Source organism: Erinaceus europaeus, chromosome 8, assembly GCF_950295315.1.
Source record: "Erinaceus europaeus chromosome 8, mEriEur2.1, whole genome shotgun sequence".
Classification (NCBI taxonomy): domain Eukaryota; kingdom Metazoa; phylum Chordata; class Mammalia; order Eulipotyphla; family Erinaceidae; genus Erinaceus; species Erinaceus europaeus.
Genome location: NC_080169.1, coordinates 86446104 through 86469047, shown reverse-complemented (window position 1 = coordinate 86469047; position 22944 = coordinate 86446104). Strand labels below are relative to the sequence as shown.

General features: G+C 38.8%; 1 protein-coding gene across 6 annotated transcripts in view; it reads right to left on the bottom strand.

The window, feature by feature from the left end:
* The window catches only part of ST7 (suppression of tumorigenicity 7), a 339787-nt gene that overhangs the window by 88261 nt on the left and 228582 nt on the right, over nt 1-22944 (bottom strand). For all 6 annotated transcript variants that reach the window (XM_007525439.3, XM_007525440.2, XM_016189276.2 and 3 more), the window contains one exon: nt 20105-20202. In XM_007525439.3, coding sequence (XP_007525501.1) covers nt 20105-20202 — 98 coding nt within the window. The remainder of the gene's footprint in view (nt 1-20104; nt 20203-22944) is intronic.

Here is a 22944-nt window from a genome sequence, read left to right as displayed (position 1 = left end):
CTCTCATATGATTCTTTTAATACCTATGGGGAAGGACATGGGATGGGCCAAGGATAGAATTTCAGTTTCAATTTTACATCATCTAGCTATTGTCAGTTCAAGTTTATTTCAATGGAAGAATCTGAGGCACTTCTGAGGTTAACATTTATGAGCTGAAGTAAGTTTAGGGGGGAGGGAGATTTAATTCACTGGATTTGGAATACTCTATGGACATCATTTAGAATTTCAGTCTATGCTTTTTGTCAGCTGACTTACAGGAAGAAAAAAACAGTTTAAACCTTTCAAATTTGATCTGTATCTATTTAAGCATTTTATTAGTTTCACTATCCATACATTCTTCCTTAAGTGAGAAAAGTGATGTAGAAATTCTTACATATTTTAAGGCAGAGGTAATTAAAAGACATTCTTGGATAGATTCCTACTGAGGTCAATGCAAGTTGGCCTAATTAAACTTTGTAGAATTTGGCCTGCATCATATTTGAACAGCAGATACTATTCTGTTATAGTTGTAAGCTTGACATTATTTCATTACAATTTCAAAGAAAAGCATAAACAGAGAACAGAAAAGGCACATTTCATGGCATGGTTATTATTTTGTTAATGATTCCTATTGATACTGAGTCAAGAAAGGGAAAAAAATGCTTACCTGGATAAGGGCAAGAGACATGCTCACTTAAAAATGGCCTTTTTGGTCAATATCAAACCACCCCATCATCTGGGGCCCTTTATCAGGGAATCCTTGGATTCACATATAGATATGATGGGCCTAGACCTCTGGTAGACCCCTCTCTATCATCACTGTTCACTTCAACCAGGTATGTCATCATAAGCCCTCTTGGGGGCCACTCCAGGAACTTGTCATCCATATAAAGTAGCAAAGATAGGGAATATTCCACTCTCCAAAGTGAGGCTGGGTCATCCCTTTGCCACTCAAGGAAGACTGATCCTGAATGAGTGCAACTAGATTGTTTCCAGCTATAACCATGGTCTGTGAGCTCAGACCAACAGAAATTCAGAGGTTACACAGGCTCCTATGTTAAATATGAATATATATGGGACCTGGGTCAGGTGAATGGGATAAATAGTTATTTTTATTCATAGGTTTTCTTAAAGTTTGGGAGCTACTCTCTGCCTTAATTCAACCTTCTAGACCTATTCTTAACTCTTGACACTATCTTCCCAGACAATATTTTTGTCCACTTCCATGTTAGCTATCAAACTCACAAAAACTATGAAAGTTATGGGCCCATATGAACACACCTAAAATAGACTTCCTAGCTTCTTCCCACCCTAAGATTCCTATTCTCATCTGCTCTATTTTTACTTTTTGGTTCCTGCTCATTAATCATTTTGCCCTGCTTTATATCATACTGCTTTCCAGCCACCAAGTTGCAGATGCTATCATGATTCCATCCTGACTTCCCTGGGGAGATGACCTCACCAATACATCATGGAACCTGAGCTCTCCAGAGCCCTATCTCACTAAGAAAAAGTTAGAGACTGGCTTCAGGTATGAAATGGCCTACCAACATCTATGTCCATCAGAGAAGCAATTACAGAAGCCAAAATTCCCACGTTCTTGGTCCATGTTCCCAGAGGGGGGGAACATGATAGGGGAAGGTGGCCAGAGGGCTCTGAACTTCAATTCCATCAGGATCCGAAGAGAGATGAGGAAAAAAGGAAGGACATTTGGAAGAAGTAATAGGTATGACTTAGAAAGGAAGAGAAGGGGATTTGGGTGGTAGTGCAAGGGCCAGCTTAAGGATCCTGGTTCCAGCCCCCGACTCCCCACATGCAGGGGAGTCGCTTCACAAGCAATGAAGCAGGTCTGCAGGTGTCTATCTTTCTCTCCCCCTCTCTGTCTTCCCTTCCTCTCTCCATTTCTCTCTGTCCTATCTAACAATGATGACATCAATAACAACAACAATAATAACTACAACAACAATAAAATATAACAAGGGCAACAAAGAGGAAAATAAATAATTTAAAAAATTTAAAAAAGGAAAAGAAGGCAGGACCATAGGAAAAAAAGGGGAAAAAAATATATAAAAATACAGACATATAGTTATAGAAATAATAGTCAACCCATATCTACAATCTTGGGAGAACTACTGTAGTTTCCAATGGAGGAATGGGATACAGAGCTCTGGTTGTAGGAACAGTGTGAAATTATACCCCTGTTATCTCATAATTTTGTAAATTAGTATTGCCACTAGTAAACTTTTAAAAAGCTAGAAAAAAAGAAAAAGAAAAAATGCTTATCAGACTCCTTTGACTATAAATTGCAGTCCTGAGAGGCTTAAACATATATTAAGAAAATATTGTTTTCAGAGCTAATCTTAAGAAAAATGTTAGATGTATGAACTGAAAACAACATAATCAGTAGATAATCTGCACAAAGAATTAAATGATCAGTTCACAGTTCTTCACTGAACTGAACATTGGAGGATATATAACACATCCATCACTGAGATACGAAGAGAGAAGTTAACAGTTGTTGGTATTACCCAATGACAGGTTTTATTTTTTTATAATTTTTATTATCTTTAGCTATTTATTGAATAGAGATAGCTAGAATTGAAAGGGGAGAGGGAACTAGAAAAGGGAAAGACAGGGAGACACCTGCAGCCCTGCTTCACCACTCACAAAGCTTTCACCCTACAGGTGGGGACCAGGGGCTTGAACCCAGGTCCTTGCACATTATAACATGTGCTCAACCAGGTGTGCCATCACCTGCCCCCACCATGACAATTTTGTATTGCCTCAAAATGCAAAGACCTGGGAGGTTATCTAAATTATAATCTACTTTTCTTATCAAAATTAAGCTCAGTGCATTCCAAAGAAAGTTTTTTCCTAAAATTTTCTGATGTAGTGACAATCTTTGTGTTTACACATATTTAACAAAGATACTTTCAGTTGAAACTTATATTCCTTGTGTTTCTTAACCAGTTAAAAATAAAACAAACTCTGGTTAGATCTTAAAGATTTCCAAGCATTCTCTTTTTCAGCCTCTACCCTCCTTTGTGACTTTTTTTTTTTTAACTTCATTAAGATATCTAAGGAGTGGGGCCAGGTGGTGGTGCACTTGGTTAAGTGCACACATTATAGTTAACAAGGACCCAGCTTCAAACCCCTGGTCTCCACCTGCAGGGGGGAAAAGCTCCACGAGTGGTAAAGCAGGTGTCTCTATCTCTTTCTCTATATCTCTCTATCTCTTTCCCTATGTCCCCTTCCCTTCTCAATTTCTATTTCTATCCAATAGTAAATAAATAAATGAAAATATTTTAAAAATATATCAAAGGGTTCTCTTTTCCAAATGCAAGAGTATGATAGCAATACATTCACACATATATGAAATTTTCCCACACTAAAAGTTACATTCACACATATATGGCATTTCCCCATACTAGAATTAACAGTGAACATCAATGTCCTCATGGGTGAAGCAACTGAAGAGGGCAGTCAGTCTCGCATTGTCTTTAGGTAAAGGTTATGATTTATACCTTCCTCAAAACTGACAGGTAAGACTATAAAACATTTTCCTTATTACCTTTTTCCCACTCCCCCCCCCCTTTTTTCTTCTTTATTATCTTAAACAGCTTGAAGCAGGTCTATACTTTAGGCCTAAGATCATGAATAAATCTAGACAATTTGAGGAAGATTTCAAATATTTGGAAACAGGCCCCTGGAAAACAGGACGATAAGCATCCTTCTCTCTGTGATGACATGGCATTGCTCTGCTGTTCCAGCAAGCAGCTAAAACATACCCAGCCAACAATTACTGTCAGAAAGGATTTGTTATGCCAAAACCACAGTAACCGTGCTTGGAAGACATCCTTTTACATTCACATGGGTAATGGTCTCTATTAGAAGATTGAACTCATTCGCTTATCTAGGATAGAGTTCACAAATACTCCACTTTTCAGGCATCTCACAATGCTGAAAGTTAACTGAAGAGAGATTCATTTATAGCAGCAGGCAGAAAGTTACTACTTCAACCTTTGCCCTTCAACTTTGCACTGCTCTATAATCATAGCATTGGCATTGTTCTCTTCCACATTTTTCCACTCAACCTTTTTGAACCTGAGTCAATAATATGCAAATTTTCCAACTTCTTCATAAGCTATTTATAGAACACAAGCCTGAATTCATTGTTTTTGTTGCAACTATACCTCCACAAATCTTTTATCTATGAGGCATATCACAGGGCTGGCTTCTCCTGGGGTACCAACAAATATCGAGGGCATTGCTGCTCAGCTCTTGGGCAGCAACACCTGATCCTCTGAAATGTATGCCATTTTTGCTACCACCCTTTGACAATGTGTTTGTTCTAGCAGGTGACAGGCCCCCATATACTGAAGATTTTGATACCTGATTTCACATTTACTTTTTTTGAAACAAAATTTCATTAATTTACCACTGGCTTATTATATAATTTGGGGAGTATAGTTTCGCACCTTGATATGTATAAATGCTACACCTCACCTAGTTCATTATGTACCTACTACCGAAGTTCTAGTGCCATCATACAAACTGAACCCCTGTGCCGGTTCAGTTGCTAACTCTCAAGCCCTAACACTGTCCTTAGTACATATAATCACAGTCTACATAAACATTTCATATAATATTGAAGACTCTCAGTTGTTATATGATCTTAAAGCAAGACTGTTCCTGAGCTACAGTTAAACATCAAACCCAAAGTCACAAACTCCAGATCTTAACACTATACATGTTCCATATAAAATATTCAAGTTTCTGACCAGAACGTGCTCATCTCTAGTTGTCTTATATTATTATTCATTCTATTTTAATTTAAAAAAAATCTACCAGTGTCTTGTTCTACTTATTTTGTCCTTACTTTTATCATCCTTCCTATTTTTTTCTTTTAGTTCCATGATAACACTCCTATTGGTTTTTCTCCCTTCTTCCCAGGACCTTCTTCATAGAAGCCACTAGATGTTTTCTCTCTTCCCAGTGTCAGTGTTGGAGACACTATGCTTTTACTCTATTTTATTTATCCTTTCCTCTAGTGAAGGACCCTTCAGTTGTTTCCAACGTCATATTATCCATTATAAAATGAGAAGCTTTCACAAGGTGTCCAAAAGTGTGATTGTTGGATATTAGAACATATAATTGTATGGGTTTGGTATGTCCTGCCAGTACACTCTCAAGAATAATTGTCCATGATTGTTTAAATTTTCATTAATGACATGTGACTATTACCATGTAATCTCAGAACTAGGTTGCTTTAAGCACTATACAGAAAATCCTCAAATAACACTGCTGAGTGTAATATGGCTGGGAGGGTTATTATTTTTTTCATCAGCATTAGAAAAAATATAACTGACCATACCATCTTTACAAAAGAAAAAAAAATACAGGAAATGGCAACTAGCTTACCACTATGAATTTATTATACTATAAGCAAGACTTTTCATATAAATGGCAATAATATATTAATGACAGGTTTTAGCTAAAAATCCAATTAGCAACAGTGATTATTTATGACCTGCTCTTCATTGTATATAGTGAATAAAATACAATGTCAGTGAAGCCATACTTCATTATTGCTGATGCAACAATGTAGACCAATGACTAATGCATCTATTATTTGTCCTTTTAAAACCTTTCCTTCTTATATGTCATTAATTGACAACAATTTATTAAATAAGTCAATTGAATAGCATAGTTGAAAAATCCAGAAAAGTAAATTATGATTGGGGGCACACAAAAGAAGAGAAAGCCAAAAGATAGTTCATCACTTTACTATTCACAAGAACCTGTGTTTGAGTCCCTGACCAACATATGGGAGTATCTGCACAGAGGTAGTTTTGTGACTGACAGAACAATGCTCTTCTTTATATCTTAACTCTTTTTCAGCTACCAGGTTCCAGATGATACCATGATGCCAACCTGACTTCCCTGGGCAGACACCACCACCATGTGTCCTGGAGCCCCACCTCCCAATATCCCTGCCCCACTAGGAAGAGAGACAGGTTGGGAATATGGATCAACCTGCCAACACCCATGTTCAGCAGGGAAGCAATTACAGAAGCCAGACCTCCTGCACCCCACAATGACCCTGGTTCCATACTCCCAAAGGGATAAAGAATAGGGAAGCTATCAAGGAAGGATGGAATATGGAGTTCTGGGAGTGGGAATTGTGTGAAATGTACCCCTATTATCCTATAGTTTCGTCAGTATTTCCATATTATAAATAAAAATTAACAAAAAACAGTGCTATGTGGTATCTTTCATGTCTTTGTATCTTCCTCCCTCCCTTTCTCACATCTTATATCTTAAAACCAAAACAAAAGATCAGGTTTAAGCCTGGCCCCACTGCATTAGAGAAGTTTCAGCACTATGGCTTATCCTCCCCCCTCACCCCCATAACCCCTATCTTTCTCTCTGCCTCTCTCTACTTGAAAAGTCAGCCTGGTCTGGGAGTATGGATCGACCTGTCAATTCTTCTTCTTCTTCTAGCGTTTGCCCTTCTTCCATAGCCAGTCAACAGCGTCAGGTTGAGCCTGATGTAAAGTTTCGAGACCTCCTTTGAATCTGGAGAGGTGGCAGTCGTTGACTATGTGGGTCATAGTCTGTCTGTAGCCGCAGGGGCAGTTCGGGTCGTCTCTGGCTCCCCAGCGATGGAACATAGCGGCGCACCGGCCATGGCCTGTTCGATAGCGATTGAGGAGGGCCCAATCATAACGTGCTAGGTCAAAGCCGGGTTGACGCTTGCAGGGGTCTGTGATGAGGTGTTTGTTCTTTACCTCAGCTGACTGCCAACTCTGTTTCCAAGAGACTGGAACAGAGAAGTTCAGTGTAGGCATAGGGGACCAGATTGGGTGACGAGACGTCAAGCGTTGGACAGGGTGGGCGAAGATATCTGCGTATATTGGCAGGTCCGGTCGAGCGTAGACATGGGAAATGAACTTAGATGATGCCGCATCCCGACGAATATCTGGTGGGGCGATGTTGCTAAGAACTGGCAGCCATGGAACCGGGGTGGAACGGGGTGGTTCCAGAAATTATCCTCATGGAGGAATATAATTTGGAATCGACCAAGTGGACATGGGGGCTACGGAACCATACTGGGGCACAGTATTCTGCAGTGGAATAGCATAATGCTAGAGAAGATGATCGTAGTGTGGAAGCGCTCGCGCCCCATGAGGAGCTGGCCAGTCTTGCAATGATGTTATTCCTTGCGCCCACCTTTGCTGCAGTTTTTATGAGATGTTCTTGAAATGACAGAGTGCGATCGAGAGTAACGCCAAGATAGACTGGCTGGGCTTCATGCCGGATTCTCGTATCGCCAAGCTGCACATTAAGCTCACGCGAGGCCGAGGCATGGTGTAGATGGAAAACAGATGATATGCCCATATTCAGCGGAGTGTGGAGTTGTACCCCTCTTATCCTATGGTTTTGTCAATGTTTCCTTTTTATAAATAAAAAATTTTTTTTCTAAAGTCAGCCTGGAGCAGTGAAGTTCTAGTGACAACCAAAAAGTAATAAAATAAAAAATAGTCTGCCCGCCTAGGTATGTTGCAATCATGCTGGTACAAAGTCTCAGTGAAAACACTGGCAGCAAAAGAAAAAAAAAAAAGCAGGGGGGAGGGGCTCATACAAATAAACTAGCTTTGAAGAACAGGGAGATTTTACTTGCTTTTGAAGTTAGCTTTTTATTGATTTAGCAAGGATGCAGTCTAGGACTATACCAACAAATGACTTCAAGTACACTTACTAGGAATTAATACATTCCATTGCCTTTATTTAGTGATACATCTCATCATCTTAGAAACTTCAGTGGGGAAGCAATTACAGAAGCCAGACCTTCTACCTTCTGCAACCCACAATGACCCTGGGTCCATGCTCCCAGAGGGATAGAGAATGGGAAAGCTATCAGGGGAGGGGGTGGGAAATGGAGATTGGGTGGTGGGAATTGTATGGAATTGTACCCCTCCTACCCTATGGTTTTGTTAATTAATCCTTTCTTAAATAAAAAAAAAAGAAAAGAAAAATAAAAGAAAATAAGGAAAGCAAAAAAAATGATTAAATTAAAAAAAAAACATGTTCAGGTGAATACAGGCTAGCTGCAGTTACTTCAGATTTAGCTTCCCTTGCATATATGATAATCTGTAGAGCTCCTAGCATTTATTTTTAAGCTTCCTTTAATATCTATGCTTAATTTCCTCTGTGAAGTGTCTTGTGTTCCTGATCAAGGGATATAATGAAATAGAGGAGAAAGGGAATGCACTTTTGAACAAGATAAATCTTGGATAAATCCAGCTCTCAGCTGTTATTGTTTCATTCTAAGATGTTTTGGGTAGGAAATCTAAAATAACAAGCAATACTTCTAAAAATAACAAGCAATACTTCTAAAGGACAAACCTACCAAATTAGTACATATAATTTGGAGTTGATGAGAGAAAATTTTACAAAGTGTAATATTATTTCTGTGAACTAAGTCAGAGATGCTTTCAGAACCAGTAGTGATGGAGTGAGTGAGTGTGCTCCCACAAACCATTCTCATAGGCACGAAGAAGTACTGGAATATTTGTAAGTGGAGAGGAGGAACAGATTTCACTTCTCTTTTCCTACTGTCTGGAGTTAACTAGGGCCTGGGTGAGATCCTCATGCAATTAACTATTCATGACAGATGGGTCTTGTATGTCCTTGAGCTTATGAATTAAAAGCTATGAGCCCTTAGGCTATTCTCTGAAAAAAAAAAAAAGAAACTGGAAAGTAGCTGCATTTAAGAGATACTTGGTTGCTTAAAGGTATTACATTACTTTTCTCATCCTGTGACACAAAATGGTATTTTTACTTCCTTCAGAAATCAAGCTTAGCATCTTTGAAACAACTCATCAATAAAGATGCCCATATTAATCTACAATTGTTAGAAAGAAAGTCACTGTACAAAAGGAAGATTATATGACTATGAAATTAAAAGGCAGAGAGAAGTAAAGCACAGAGAAAATCTAAAAAATAGGAAAAGGAGATAAAAGGGAATAGAAACTGGCTGTCAAGATGGTCCACCTAGGTAGTGTACCTAATTTGTCATACACACAAGCTAGATTTGAGTCAGGCCCAGAGTGTACTTAGGAAGCTTTAATGCTGTACTATTTTATTCCCTATTCCACTACCTCTGTCTCTGTCTTAAAAAAAAAAAACTCAGAGTAGTAAACAGTAAAAAAAAATGGAATAGGAATAAATTGGCACCGAATATTTAATTTTGAATTCCCTTCTAAAATGATCATTTTTATCTGTCAAAAAGTGAATTTCTGTAGCAGAAATATTTCCTCAACCATATTTTAAAAAAGATAAATTGAAAAGGGCATAGTACTTCTCTTTTACAGACAGCTAATTTCATGAAGCTTTTTCCCATAAACATAAATAAGTGAAAAATGTAAATTAATAGTCTCTAGTGTTTCTGAAGGTAGCATATTTACAAAGAAGCTTTCAATAGAGGGCTCTTCACAAATTACTTAAAGGATACCCTCTTCTAATTAACACTGTTAAACTACTTTGCAAAGGTCAAATGTTCACACCTTAGGACACCTCAAATTATCAAAAAGGGATGTGCAATGAACACCACACTTTTTCTTAATAGAGCTCATTTGCATTAATTAAAAATGAATGTTACACCTTCTAAGGAAGGCAGGAAAGTGGGAGCATTAAGTCAGTAACTGAGGAGTGTCTCAATCAAGAAGAAAGCTAAGAATCAAAGGTCACAGATGCAAAACACAAACTGGGGTTTGTACTCTACAACACAAATTCACCAATTTAAATATTTTGTTTTCTGTGTCTAGCTACAAGATACTGTGCAGCATCCTGGAAGAAACAAGAAGAACAGATAACATACCAGCACTCAAGAAGCTCAAAATCGAGTGTTTCAGTTATCCTTTGAATGGCTTCAAAATTCAGCTCAACTGTCAGTGAGATAGCTCACCTGGCAAGGTGCCTGCTTTGTCATGCACATGACCTAAGTTCAAACCCCCTCCCCTGTCCCTATGGCTCTTGGCTTTAGTGTTCTGTCTCTGTCTTTCCCTTTTTTAAAAAATATTTATTTATTTATTTATTCCCTTTTGTTGCCCTTGTTGTTTTATTGTTGTAGTTATTATCGCTGTTGTTATTGATGTCATTGTTGTTGGATAGGACAGAGAGAAATGGAGAGAGGAGGGGAAGACAGAGATGGGAGAGAAAGATAGACACCTGCAGACCTGCTTCACCACCTGTGAAGCGACTCCCCTGCAGGAGGGGAGCCGGGGGCTTGAACCAGGATCCTTGCACCAGTTCTTGTGCTTTGCGCCACCTGCGCTGAACGTGCTGCAGTACCGCCCGACTCCCTGTCTTTCCCTTTTTATCTTGGAAAAAAAAAAGATGTCATCCTGGTATGGTAGGTGAAACCCCCAACAACAAAGTAACTGAACAAATTTCAGGAAAAAAGAAAACAAAATTTGTCACTCTGTGCATTCATCCTTAGTCTCCTCTTAATGAAGGAACACAAAAATAAGTTAATGTGGGTGCCTTGTTAAATGACAATATAGTCTCTCAAAATTTATATGCATACTTTACTGAGCCCTGCCAACAATGATGCAGCAGAATTAAGAGTCTCAATGAAAGATTCTCATATGGAACTTGGTTAAGACACAACTCAATTCTGTTCAGAATCTCACAGTGATGAGTTATACTTTTATTGAAGCAAACTAAAGAAGACAGAGAAGTACAGATCCAGCTTTGAACTGTCAATTATTTTCTTGATACAGTACTATATAAGTGAAAGAAGTCTCATAGTTTAGTTATTTTTGACCATCTATAATGAATCCACATTAAATCAATATTGTAATTTAATACATCATATGTGAATTAAATAAGTTGATACATGTAATCTTTCTTAGCAAAATACCTGGCACATAATATTACTATGTAACTTAAAAGAAAATAAACTTAAAACAAATGGAAATCATGGAGAAGATACTGAAAATGCCATTTTTCTATATAATTTCACTTTTTTTCCCTTCCCTTCCTCTATTTGTCTCCCCCACAGTATCTTTCTACCTTTCTGACAGTTAGAGTCCAGTACATGCCATATGAGATTTCAACCATACCCAGGTCACATATTTCATTCAGAAAGACAAAGTGGGGTGGGGGCAGGTAGAGGGAGAGGACAGATCTCATAGAACCAGAGCTGCTACCTGGGTGTTTCTGGCATTCGAAGGTTATGCTGGGATTCCAATTTGCTTGCACAGTATCTATTCAGTGAGCTATTCCTTTGACCTGTTCTAATTATTTTTTAAAATGTAATGGCTAGGAACATAATAAGGATGGCTAGCATTTAAAATACTGACAGACTAGGGGCCAGGCAGTGGCACAGCTGGTTAAGCACACACATTACAGTGAGCCAGGACACAGGTCCAAGGCCCTGGTCCTCACCTGCAGGGGGAATGCTTCATGAGTGGTGAAGCAGTGCTGCAGGTGTCTCTGTCTCTCTCCCCTACCCTGCTCAATTTCTGTCTCTATTCAAAAATAACAAATAAAATATTTAAATATATATTGACAGACTACTGTGAAGGGAGTTAGCATGGTCAACGACATACAAAATAGACTTTCAGTATGATAAATGTAGCTGAGTTTTAGAAAGAATGAAAGCACATAGGTTGGGCACGAGACCCTGCACACACCTGTGAACCCTGTGGGCAGCTCTAGGAGGACTCCACAGACAGTGAAAACAACGGGGGTATCACTCTTTTCTCTCTCAAAAAAATATGAAAATCTGACTAGGCAGGCCACTTAATATCAAAAAAATGAGAGAACCTTGGTATACTCCCTGGTGCCAGGGATCAACATATGGCGCCTACAACGTGGGACATGGCCTGCCCATCCCCCAGATAAGTGACAATTTGGCTACCTATGCACTGTGGCCTTCTCTTCTGCTTGTGAAGAGATCTCCAAAGGGCTCTGCCCTTTCTTCACGAGACTGTTCCGCTGTTTCTGGAACATTTATCTCTGGACCACTCTGTGGTTTCCGCCCAACACCAACCCACAGGAGCCCAACCAATGCCAGGCCGCAGGAGCCGGCTTTCCGCCGCATGGCTCGGGGCATTGTGCGTGGGCTCCCCCCACGCTGCTCAGCCTCCGAGAGCAGGGCAGCAGGCATGGCAGGCATGGCTGCAGCCCATCCTGGCCGCCACCCCGAGGCACCTCAGCCCACGCCTTCTGCATGGCTGGCCCGCCCACCTTCATGCTATGAAGTCTAGACAGATCCTGGACCAGCTGGAGACCGAGGGCTCCCTGCTGAAACTGGGCCCCCTGGCCGAGATCCCCAACTCGGCTCTGAAGTCAGAAAAGCTAGAATACACAGAGATTCCTGCAGAGATCGCTACCTACAATTCCTGGAGCTGAAGCTGCAGCCCATCCTGGCTGCCACCCCTGAGGCACCTTGGCCTGCGCCTTATGCATGGCCGGCCTGCCTGCCCTCCTGCTATGAAGTCTGGGCAGATCCCGGACCACCCGGAGACCACGGGCTCCCTGCTGAAACTGGGCCCCCTGGCCAAGATCCCCAACTCGGCCCTGAAGTCAGAAAAGCTAGAATACGCAGAGATCCCTGCAGAGATCACAACCTACAATTCCTGGAACTGAAGTTGCGCAAGAAGCCACCACTGGACAACGCACTCCCCAAACGGTTAAGACAGTATAGATCTAAACTCGTGTTTAAAATGACATGTCTTCGTAACAAAAGTTTTCCTCCTTGTGTATTGAAGACCATTTTTATGTGTGTGTTTAAAGTTTGGTAAACATTAACTTTAAGGTTAAAAATGTAACTTTAAGACTATATTCTTACCAGACAGAGTTAAATGAAAAAGGTTTTCAACATAGTTCTCATAAAGGTAAAATTAACTTACATTTAAAGTTCTGAGTTAAAAATTAGTTAAAAATCAATATATTTTAACTAAGTTAGTCTAAAAAAAAAAACCTGCACACACCTAGGGTGTGTCTCCATCTTCAATGGGTGTAACAAAAGGTTAAATAGATTTGTTGATATGTAAAACTCTCGAATCCTTCTCAATTAGAAATGATAGATTGCACAATGGTTATGCTAATAATTCTCATGCCTTAGGTTTTTTTTTTCCCCATGGTTCTTCTGTTTACCTTTCCACATTTTATTGTTTAAACTTTAAACAACTTTAAAATCATACTAATAAAAAAAAAAAAAAGACTTCCAATTGTAATAGAGTTATCAATTGTGGTAAACTTCTAACCTGCTACAAGTTTTGTTTCATAAGTAAGTGAATTGCAGCTGTCAAGTTCTCTACAGAAAAGCGGAATTGTGATGGCTGACATTCCCCATTGAGACAGATGTGCAACAATTCACCCCCTGGCATTCTTCAGTGGCCATATGTTTGGACTGAGACTTCTATTGAACTTACTGGTACACAAAGACTGACTGCAGCAAGCTGCGTTGGGACTCTAGGCCATACCCCCCCATGCTAGGTAATGCCCACAGAGAAAAAAAAAATGCCCGTCGAGGCAAAAGCCCACAGAGGCAGCAAAGGTTCTTTAGCTGATAAAGCTTTGCCCACAGAGGCAAAAAATGCCCCCCTCAGGCCTTCCCTTGGCAGCACACTGGTTCTTGTTACTCGCTTACATGTTCCTCCATGTTTGTGCCAGTTTCTTTTTTAAAAATGCCTGTACGATATAGGTTTCTGTTTACCCCACACTCCTGATACTACGCTCAATTAGTTAAAAAGAAAAGGGGGAATTGTTGCTATGCTTCACATTGGTTTGGTCTCATCCCCCACGCCTCTGGGAGATTGTGGTTTAGCCCCTGCTAGTTTCGTGCTTCTCCTTCTCCCAGCCCCCTACCCTATGTACTTCCAGGGTTCCTACCACAGCCACCGGAGGAGAAGGATGCAGGACAGATCTGTGTGGTGATTAGTTTGAGAGTCCCTCTCTGCCACCAGAGGAGAAAGACAGAGAGCACATGTTTGCCTGCTCGTGAATAAAGATTAAACTGCGTTCTCAGCTCAGCCATGTGTCTCTGGTTGTCTCTGTTACCTGCCTGTGAAGCCAGCCCAGTTTAAAACAACACAGTATGATAAATGTAGCTGAGTTTTAGAAAGAATGAAAGCACATAGGTTGGGCACGAGACCCTGCACACATCTGTGAACCCTGTGGGCAGCTCCAGGAGGACTCCACAGACAGTGAAAACAATGGGGGTATCACTCTTTTCTCTCTCAAAAAATATGAAAATCTGACTAGGCAGGCCACTTAGTATCAAAAAAAATGAGAGAACCTTGGTATACTCCCTGGTGCCAGGGATCAATGCACTTTACACTTAAATGATTAATGTGTTATCACTCAGTCACTTCTACAAGTCTTATATTTTATATTTATATATGACCAAGTGTTGTGCTTTGAAGTCTCTCCACCACAATATTTTGAGGGAGTTGGGCAGTAGCACAGTGGGTTAAGTGCATGTGGAACAAAGTGCAAGGACTCATGGAAGGATCCCTATTCAAGCCCCTGGCTCCCCCACTTGCAGGGGAATCGCTTCACAGGTGGTGAAGCAGGTCTGCAGGTGTCTTTCTCTCCCCCTCTCTGTCTTCCCCTCCTCTCTCCATTTCTCTCTGTCCTATCCAATGATAACAACAACAAGAATAAGTACAGCAATAAAAAAATAAATAAAAGATATTTTGAAATTCTAACTCTCAGTACATGAGAAAGTGACCATATTTGGAAGTAGAGTATTTTTAGATGTAACCAAATTAAGATGGAGTCATATATACTATTCCAAATATAACATAACTGTGTCTTTGTGAAAAGATGAAGATGTAGATACAGATAAGAAGGGGGAATACCATGTGAGCATAGAGGTAGAAACTAGAGCCATGTGCTTTAAGGCAAGAATGCTGAAGACTGCCTGAAGGAAAAAAAAAAAAAAGATTATTACTTTAAAGTCTTTAAATAGAGTATGAAACTACCCACTCTGTGACTTCAAACTTCAGACCTTCCTAACTGTGGTAGAGTACATTAATGTTAAGATATAACGAAACCATGGAGATATTATAGTGGGTAAGCAAAATACATCATGCCTGACTCTACCGTAAGTCAGAACTGAGCAATGCTCTTGTTATGGAGAGAGTATGCTGCCTAGGAGTTGTTATAGTGGAGAGAGCATTAGACTTGAGAGGAAAAGGTCCCAAATTCAATGCCTGTCAGAGTGATGCTGTCATTCTCTCTCTCAGTAACCTCATCTCTCTACCCTAATTCTTTCCTTTCTCCCCCTTCCTTATGCTGATATTGATTTTTAATACTTGGAGAATCCTTAAAAAAATAAAAATAGAAATGCCTTAAAGTCCAGCAATACTGCACCTATACAAATATACAGAGGATATGAAAACACTGATTTCAAGGGACAGATGCAACCCTGTGTTCATAGCTGCTTTATTCAAAGGAGCCAAGGAGTTGAAGCAACCTAAATATCCATTGACAGATGACTGGATACAGAAGTTATGGGGTATACTGGATTGGTAGAAAAGTCATGACATATTTTTCCATGTACTTCTATACAAAAAATGCCTCATGACTTTTCCAACAGCCCAATATGCTCAATGGAATACTAAAAAAGGTGATACACTATCGAGTGGGATAGAATGGATGGAACTTGAGGTTATTCTGTTTAGTGTAGTGAGGAAGGAAGTGAAAGAAAATTATGGTTTGGTTTCAGTTATATGTAGAATAGAAAGAATTAAAATACATGAACTTGTAGGAGAAACAGCTGCTACTACTGCCACCATCAACATACTATTACCATAGCCAATAGGTTTCTAGGACAGTAAGAACCATGATGGTTATTGCTGGGGGAAGGTGAGAACACAGAGCATTGGTAGTGGGTGCAGTGTGGACATATATCCCTTTTATAAATCTCATAAACCATTATTAAAGCCATTAATAAATGTAAGGAAAGACAATGAGATACCACCTCACCCCTGTGAGAAGGTCATACATCAGTAAAATGACAGCAACAACAAATGCTGGAGAGGTTGTGGGGACAAAGGAACCCTCCTGCACTGCTGGTGGGAATGTAAATTGGTCCAAACCCTCTGGAGAGCAGTCTGGTGAACCCACAAGGCTAGAAATGGACCTTCCATCTGACCTAGGAATTCCTGTCCTAGGGATATAGCCTATGGAGTCAAGCACACCCATCCAAAAAGATGTGTGTACACCTATGTTCATAGCATCGTATTTCATAATAGCCAAAACCCAGAAACAACCCAGGTGCGCAGCAACAGATGAATGGCTTGAGAATGCTGTGGTATATATACACAATGGAATACTATGCAGCTATTAGTAACAATGAATCCACCTTCTCTGATCCATCCTGGATGGAGTTAGTAGGAATTATGTTAAGTGAGATAAGTCAGAAAGAGAAAGACTAGTATGGGATGATCCCACTCATAAACAGAAGTTGAGAAAGAAGAATGGAAAGGGAAACACAAAGCAGAATCTGACTGAGTTTGGAATATTGCACCAAAGTAAAAAATCTGGGAGAAGAGGAGGGCAGATTTTTCAGCTTCAGTATAGGGGGTAGGGTAGGGAAACAGACTTTGGTGGCGGGAGTGGTATTAATATACACTCTTATTAACTTATAGTCTTATAAATCACTATTTAATAAATATAATAAAATAGATTTAATGCCTCAAACTTTTTGATGCATAGACCCCAGTTTTTGAGTATACATTCCTTCAATCTAAGCACTTAAAGTTTCAAATTGGTAAACTGAATGAATTTTAATAGTGAGGTTAAATTGTTAATGCATTTCTAATAATGACTTTCTCTTTGAAATATTAAATCACCCATAATCTTAGACCAGGGAGACTAGAAGCAACTGTTCTTATCAGTATATAAGATACAGTAATTTGTAGGGAGTCGGGCCATAGCACAGCTAGTTAAGTGCACATGATGCAAAGCATAAAGGCCAGTGTAAGGATCCCAGTTTGAGCCTCCACCTGCAGGGGAGTCACTTCACAGGCGGTGAAGCAGGCCTACAGGTGTCCATCTTTCTCTCCCCCTCTGTCTTCCACTCCTCTCTCCATTTCTCTCTGTCCTATCCAACAATAACAACAACTATGACAACAATAACAACCACAACAACCACAAAAACAAGGGCAACAAAATGGGAAAAATAGCCTGCCTCCAGGAGCAGTGGATTCGTAGTGCAGGCACCCAGCCCCAGCAATAACCCTGGAGGCAAAAAAAAAAAAGATACAGTAATTTGTAAATAGCACTAGATGATATAAATCATGGTAAGGTCTTGTATGGTATGGTAAATCGTAACCATGGGATTTTCAAAGTAAACCAAATGCCCAAATAATTTGGTTATAACAATAACTACCCATTGCCTTATTAAACTCTAAGACAGTAGAAACGTTTCCTATTCTTTATAAAACTCAAATTTCTCCTAGTTCTGGAACCTCTGGGGCTTGGCTCATTTTCCTTCATGCTTCTCTTGATCCAAACTGTTTGATAATGCATCTGCTGATCTCAACCAAAAAGATTCACAGGTGGTGAAAGAATACTACAGATATCTCATTTTCTCCCCCTTCCACCTTAATTTCTGTTTCTATCCAAAATAAATAAGTAATGATATTTATATTTACTTACTGACATGAGAGGTAGAGAGAACCACAGCATAACTCTGGCACATATAATCTAACTCAGGACTTCAAGCATTCAGATCCAAAGCTCTAGCCACTGCTCTACCTCCCACACATTTTAATAAATGTGCTATACTTACTTTTAAGGATTATGAAAATGAAAGTTGTAGAAAATGCAGCCCTTTACACTTGGAATAATAATACTTTACAGTGATATTCAGAAACCATCATACTGCACACCATTCCTTCAGTAGTAAAGTGATTTTACTTTCTTAATTGTAAGATAGCTACTTGTAAAAGGAAGTCAGTTAAAGGAAGCTATTTTTTGGGGGGTGAGTGGGGGTACATTCTGGGAATTCAAAATAATTAATTTACTATTTAAAATGGAAAGCTGTGAATCGTGATATAAAGGGACCTATGTCCTCTTACCTTGTCAATATTTCATTTACAGTACTGATAATTTATTAGACCCTTAATCATCTACAGCTGGTGTCCCAGGAATTCCCTTTCATGATATCATACAGGCTGACAGCTTTCTGTTCTATAAGCAGCAGCATCCAGAGAGATGTGTTAAAGTCTATTTCTGACATGGAAGTCTTTGTAAATCTAGTATTTTAATTTTTACTTTAAAAACTGCTTTAGGAAAATTTCAAACAGAGCATGTTGGGAGAGAATGGCAGAGCCCTAATGAAAAATTAGATCCTCTCACCTAAGTGCTTTATTATCAGGTTGCCTGGACTTCAGTGTGGTTTTATTCAAGGAAGCTTTCCAGTATGGTGGTTTTTGTGTTTGCTGTTAGAGGAATAAACCCCACAATGAAATCTCAGTTTAAGCAGCAAGACCTGTGACCTTAAACAAGCCAGACCAGATCAACCACTATCTCCTGCAAAGGTGGGATGAGCTGTAGCTCTAATAATGAAAGATGTCCTCAACTCCCCTTCCTCAATTTGGAGTGATAAAAGGAACTTCTCAATTAGGAGTGACAGAAGGAAATAAGGAATGAAAAGAAGGTATGTCTCTCTTCAAAACACATTTCCACTATGTCTGACCTGTAAGTTGAGAAATAAGAATAGAAAGGGGAAATATAAAGTAGAACTTGAACTGGATTTGGTGTACTGCACCAAAGTAAAGGACTCTGGGGTGGGGCAGGGGAAAAGGAGGAAGAGGACTTCAGGTCCTCGTGCATGATGGTGGAGAAGGGCCTAAACTGGGGGTGAGAATATTCTGCAGAAAACTAAGAAATTTTACACCTGTATCAACAACTGTATTTACTATTTAATATGTATTTAAATCATTAACACCAATAAAAAAAAGGACAGTAGAGTCCACATGGACTGGATGCTCCATAAAAAGCAAAATATTCTAAAGATAAGACAGTCTTCTAAGCAACCAAAGAAATACATATATATATATATATATATATATATACACACACTTATACAAGTATGTATAATATATGCATATATAGAGAAAAAGACGTGTTACTGATACAGTCAAGAAAAAGAAATCAGATATACCCATAAATATACATTAAGGAAATGATCAATAAATGAAAGTATACCTACGTAATTGAATAAATGAAGAGTATTCATTTATTAATGTGACAGAAAGAGAGGAGGTTATCATAGCATCACTGTGGCATACATGGTACAGAGATCAAACTCAGGACCTCACACATGCAAGTTCCATATTCTACCATGGCAACACCTCCTTGGCCTCAAATGAAAACCATTAATTATTTTTAAAAATGTGAAAATAAAAGTTTCTCAATGAGTTTCTCTTAAAACCAATGTTTTCATTTAAAGTTACTTATAATAGCATCCCTTGGCTCTTTTATTTTAAAATTTTCACCTATTTCCTCTCTTATGTTGACCAGTACTCCTTAAATATTCTGATTCAAGAATCTAGGAAAACACTTAACATTAGAAAATTAAATTATAATGTTATTAAATGTGAGGGTAGCAATTTGGCCTTCAAGTTTGACATTTGAAAATTTATTAAAATTTTCTTAATAACCGCACACAGAAAAAAAAAAAGATGGCTGAAATTGTTGATCTCATTCTTGGCTTCAAGCTACAAATCCAAAAGTTGTAATAATGACATCTACTGAGATTTCTTTACTATCCCTGTCTTTCTATTAAATGTTCTGCATGCATTACCACCTTTAATTTTATTAACAATAATAAGTAATAATTAATAGTATTCAATTTATCGCTATCTCCATTTTAAAAATGAAGAGATAAGGGCACAGAGAAACTGGGCAATTTATCTAAAAATCGCTCGTCCAGTAAATTGGGTACTAGGGTTGAACACCATAAGATATAGCTCCATCCCTCTATGGACCATAACACCATCAATAGTCCTGTCTGCTACACAGTTGTTCAGTGTATAACTCTTTCTCTAATCAGGTACATTGCCACTGTTGCCAAATACAAATTCAAACTCACATCTCTCATCATTTTCACTGCTTCCCTTGTCCTCCCGAGTCTTCTGGCACACATTGCTAGTCTTCTTTTGATGTAGACCAAGACATTGGTGTCTCGTCCTGAGGAAGGAAATATAAAACACCAATATTTAAAAAACAAAGAACTTTTAGATTAGCAACAAGAAAAAATAGAGGCTCATTTACCATGCCTTTAAATGAAAATCTCAAACCAGACTGCTCCTTTGGTTTTTCCTACCAGGAGCACTGACAACGTGGCTAATAGAAGAATGCGTACAGAATTAAGTCAAAATACCTAAACTGCCAAAGGTATAATCATGTGACTGACTACCTCACCCATGTTTTTGAGATCAAATTTTGAATATTTGATAAATACAATCATCTGCCACAAAGTGCTGAGAAGATGAATATAGCTATATTGCATGCAGTTTACAGGCAAGAATTCCACATTCTTCAAGTGTGCATGCTTTTACAAAAGACGCAAAGAGGTGAATCTCAGGTTGCATCCTGATGAACTACTTTTTTTTCCTTCTTGACATTAAGTCTGGAGAAGCCTCATTTTGAACTTCTGTTTTATATTATTCTTTCCCTAACACTAGTGACATCATAATCATCTCCAGGTCCCCAAAGCAGTTGATTTTAGATGGCAATATAACACATTCCAGATATGACAATAAGAGTATGCAACAAAATGAAAAACTACACTAGTGTTAGAGAAAGCACTGACAAACTAAATAGTTGTAACAACAGTCACTAAAATGGCTCTTAAAAAGTACATTAACAACTTCTCATTTTAATCCTTTATTTAATTATATCTCTTTCTGGATGTTTCCAAACCAGTGAGAACATGCATGTGCTTAATCCTCAATAAAATCATCATGTTTAAAAAAATATGACACACCTGTTATAGATTAAGTATATGTATAATATGCAACTATTAAAAGATGCTAGAACCAAAGTCCTAACATTTCAAATTTTAAACAATGAGAACAAGATGTGTGCTGGAAACTTGCCAAGTGCCTACAAATTATTTTAAAGATATGATTATATTTTTGGATTGACTTAGGCAATAAGTTGAAAGATTTAATTTAATGAAAAGAAGAAATATAGAACTTTTTAATTATTTATTTATAAAAAGGAAACACTGACAAAACCATAGGATAAGAGGGGTACAACTCCACATAGTTCTCACCACCAGAACTCTGTATCTTATCCCCTCCCTTGATAGCTTTCCTATTCTTTAACCCTCTGGGAATATGGACCCAAGGGATGCAGAAGTTGGAGGTCCGGCTTCTGCAATATAGAACATTTTAAAGCTGTATTATAGTTTATGTAATTTTCTTAATCCTCATTAAGCTCACAAAAGAGACCTACGTCTTCACAATTCATTATGTGTGCAATTTTTTCCCAAAGATAGACAAGCAATAGATGATGGTTAGAGACTTGATTAAAATATATATTCACTGAAGAATGGAAATTAAAACCTGTGTGTAGATAGGCTAGATGAGTTGTGTGGACATGTTCATGTATATGTAGGCCCTAATGCAAAGAGCGCACTGTACTTTAGTCACAAAGACTAATGCACTAAGTTTCTGCACCAAATCCAAGTCTAACACCAAAGTCTTCAAATAATATCAAATATGAAATATATTCACTCCCTCCTCTTCATGTAGAAGAAAAAAAGAAATGAGGTGAGAGTAATTCCATCATAAAGAAATAACCAAAAATTTGGTTGAACTATGAAAACTTTCCCTCCCAGAAGAGGGAAATAAATTTATGTTTATACAACCAACAAATAGACAAGCCAAGAGGCTTAGCGAATTCCAAAAATTATTTTTGTCATCTTGTTCTTATACCATTCCTACAAGATACTGTTGATCTTAGTTTAGTGTAGTGAAGCAAAAGTTCTCATTTTAGAGGGTTACCTTAAATAAGATAATTAATTATTTTAAATATAATAAAGATAAATAATCTTGAACAGCTCTCTCTGGTGGTCAACACCAATGTTTCTTTTATTCCTTTCTTTTTTGTCTCCAGGGTTATTATTTTTTTTTTATTTTTTTTTCTTTTTTATTTAAGAAAGGATTAATTAACAAAACCATAGGGTAGGAGGGGTACAACCCCACACAATTCCCACCGCCCAATCTCCATATCCCACCCCCTCCCCTGATAGCTTTCCCATTCTCTATCCCTCTGGGAGCATGGACCCAGCATCATTGTGGGTTGCAGAAGGTAGAAGGTCTGGCTTCTGTAATTGCTTCCCCGCTGAACATGGGCGTTGACTGGTCGGTCCATACTCCCAGTCTGCCTCTCTCTTTCCCTAGTAGGGTGGGTCTCTGGGGAAGCTGAGCTGCAGGACACATTGGTGGGGTCTTCAATCCAGGGAAGTCTGGCCGGCATCCTGATGACACCTGGAACCTGGTGACTGAAAAGAGAGTTAACATACAAAGCCAAACAAATTGTTGAGCAATCATGGACCCAAAGCTTGGAAGAGTGGAGAGGAAGTATTAGGGAGGTACTCACTGCAAACTCTAGTGTACTTCTGCTTTCTTACTTTGGTGCCATACTCCAAACTCAGTCATTTTCTGCTTTGCGTTTCTACTTCTTTTTTTTTTTTTTACATGCATAACATTCCCCAGATTCCCATTTAACAATACAACCCCCACTATTTCATTCATCATTTTTCATGGACCTGTATTCTCCCCACCCACCCAACCACCACAGAGTCTTTTACTTTGGTGTAATACTCCAATTCCATTTCAGGTTCGACTTGTGTTTTCTTTTCTAATCTTGTTTTTCAACTTCGGCCTGAGTGTGAGATCATCCCGTATTCATCCTTCTGTT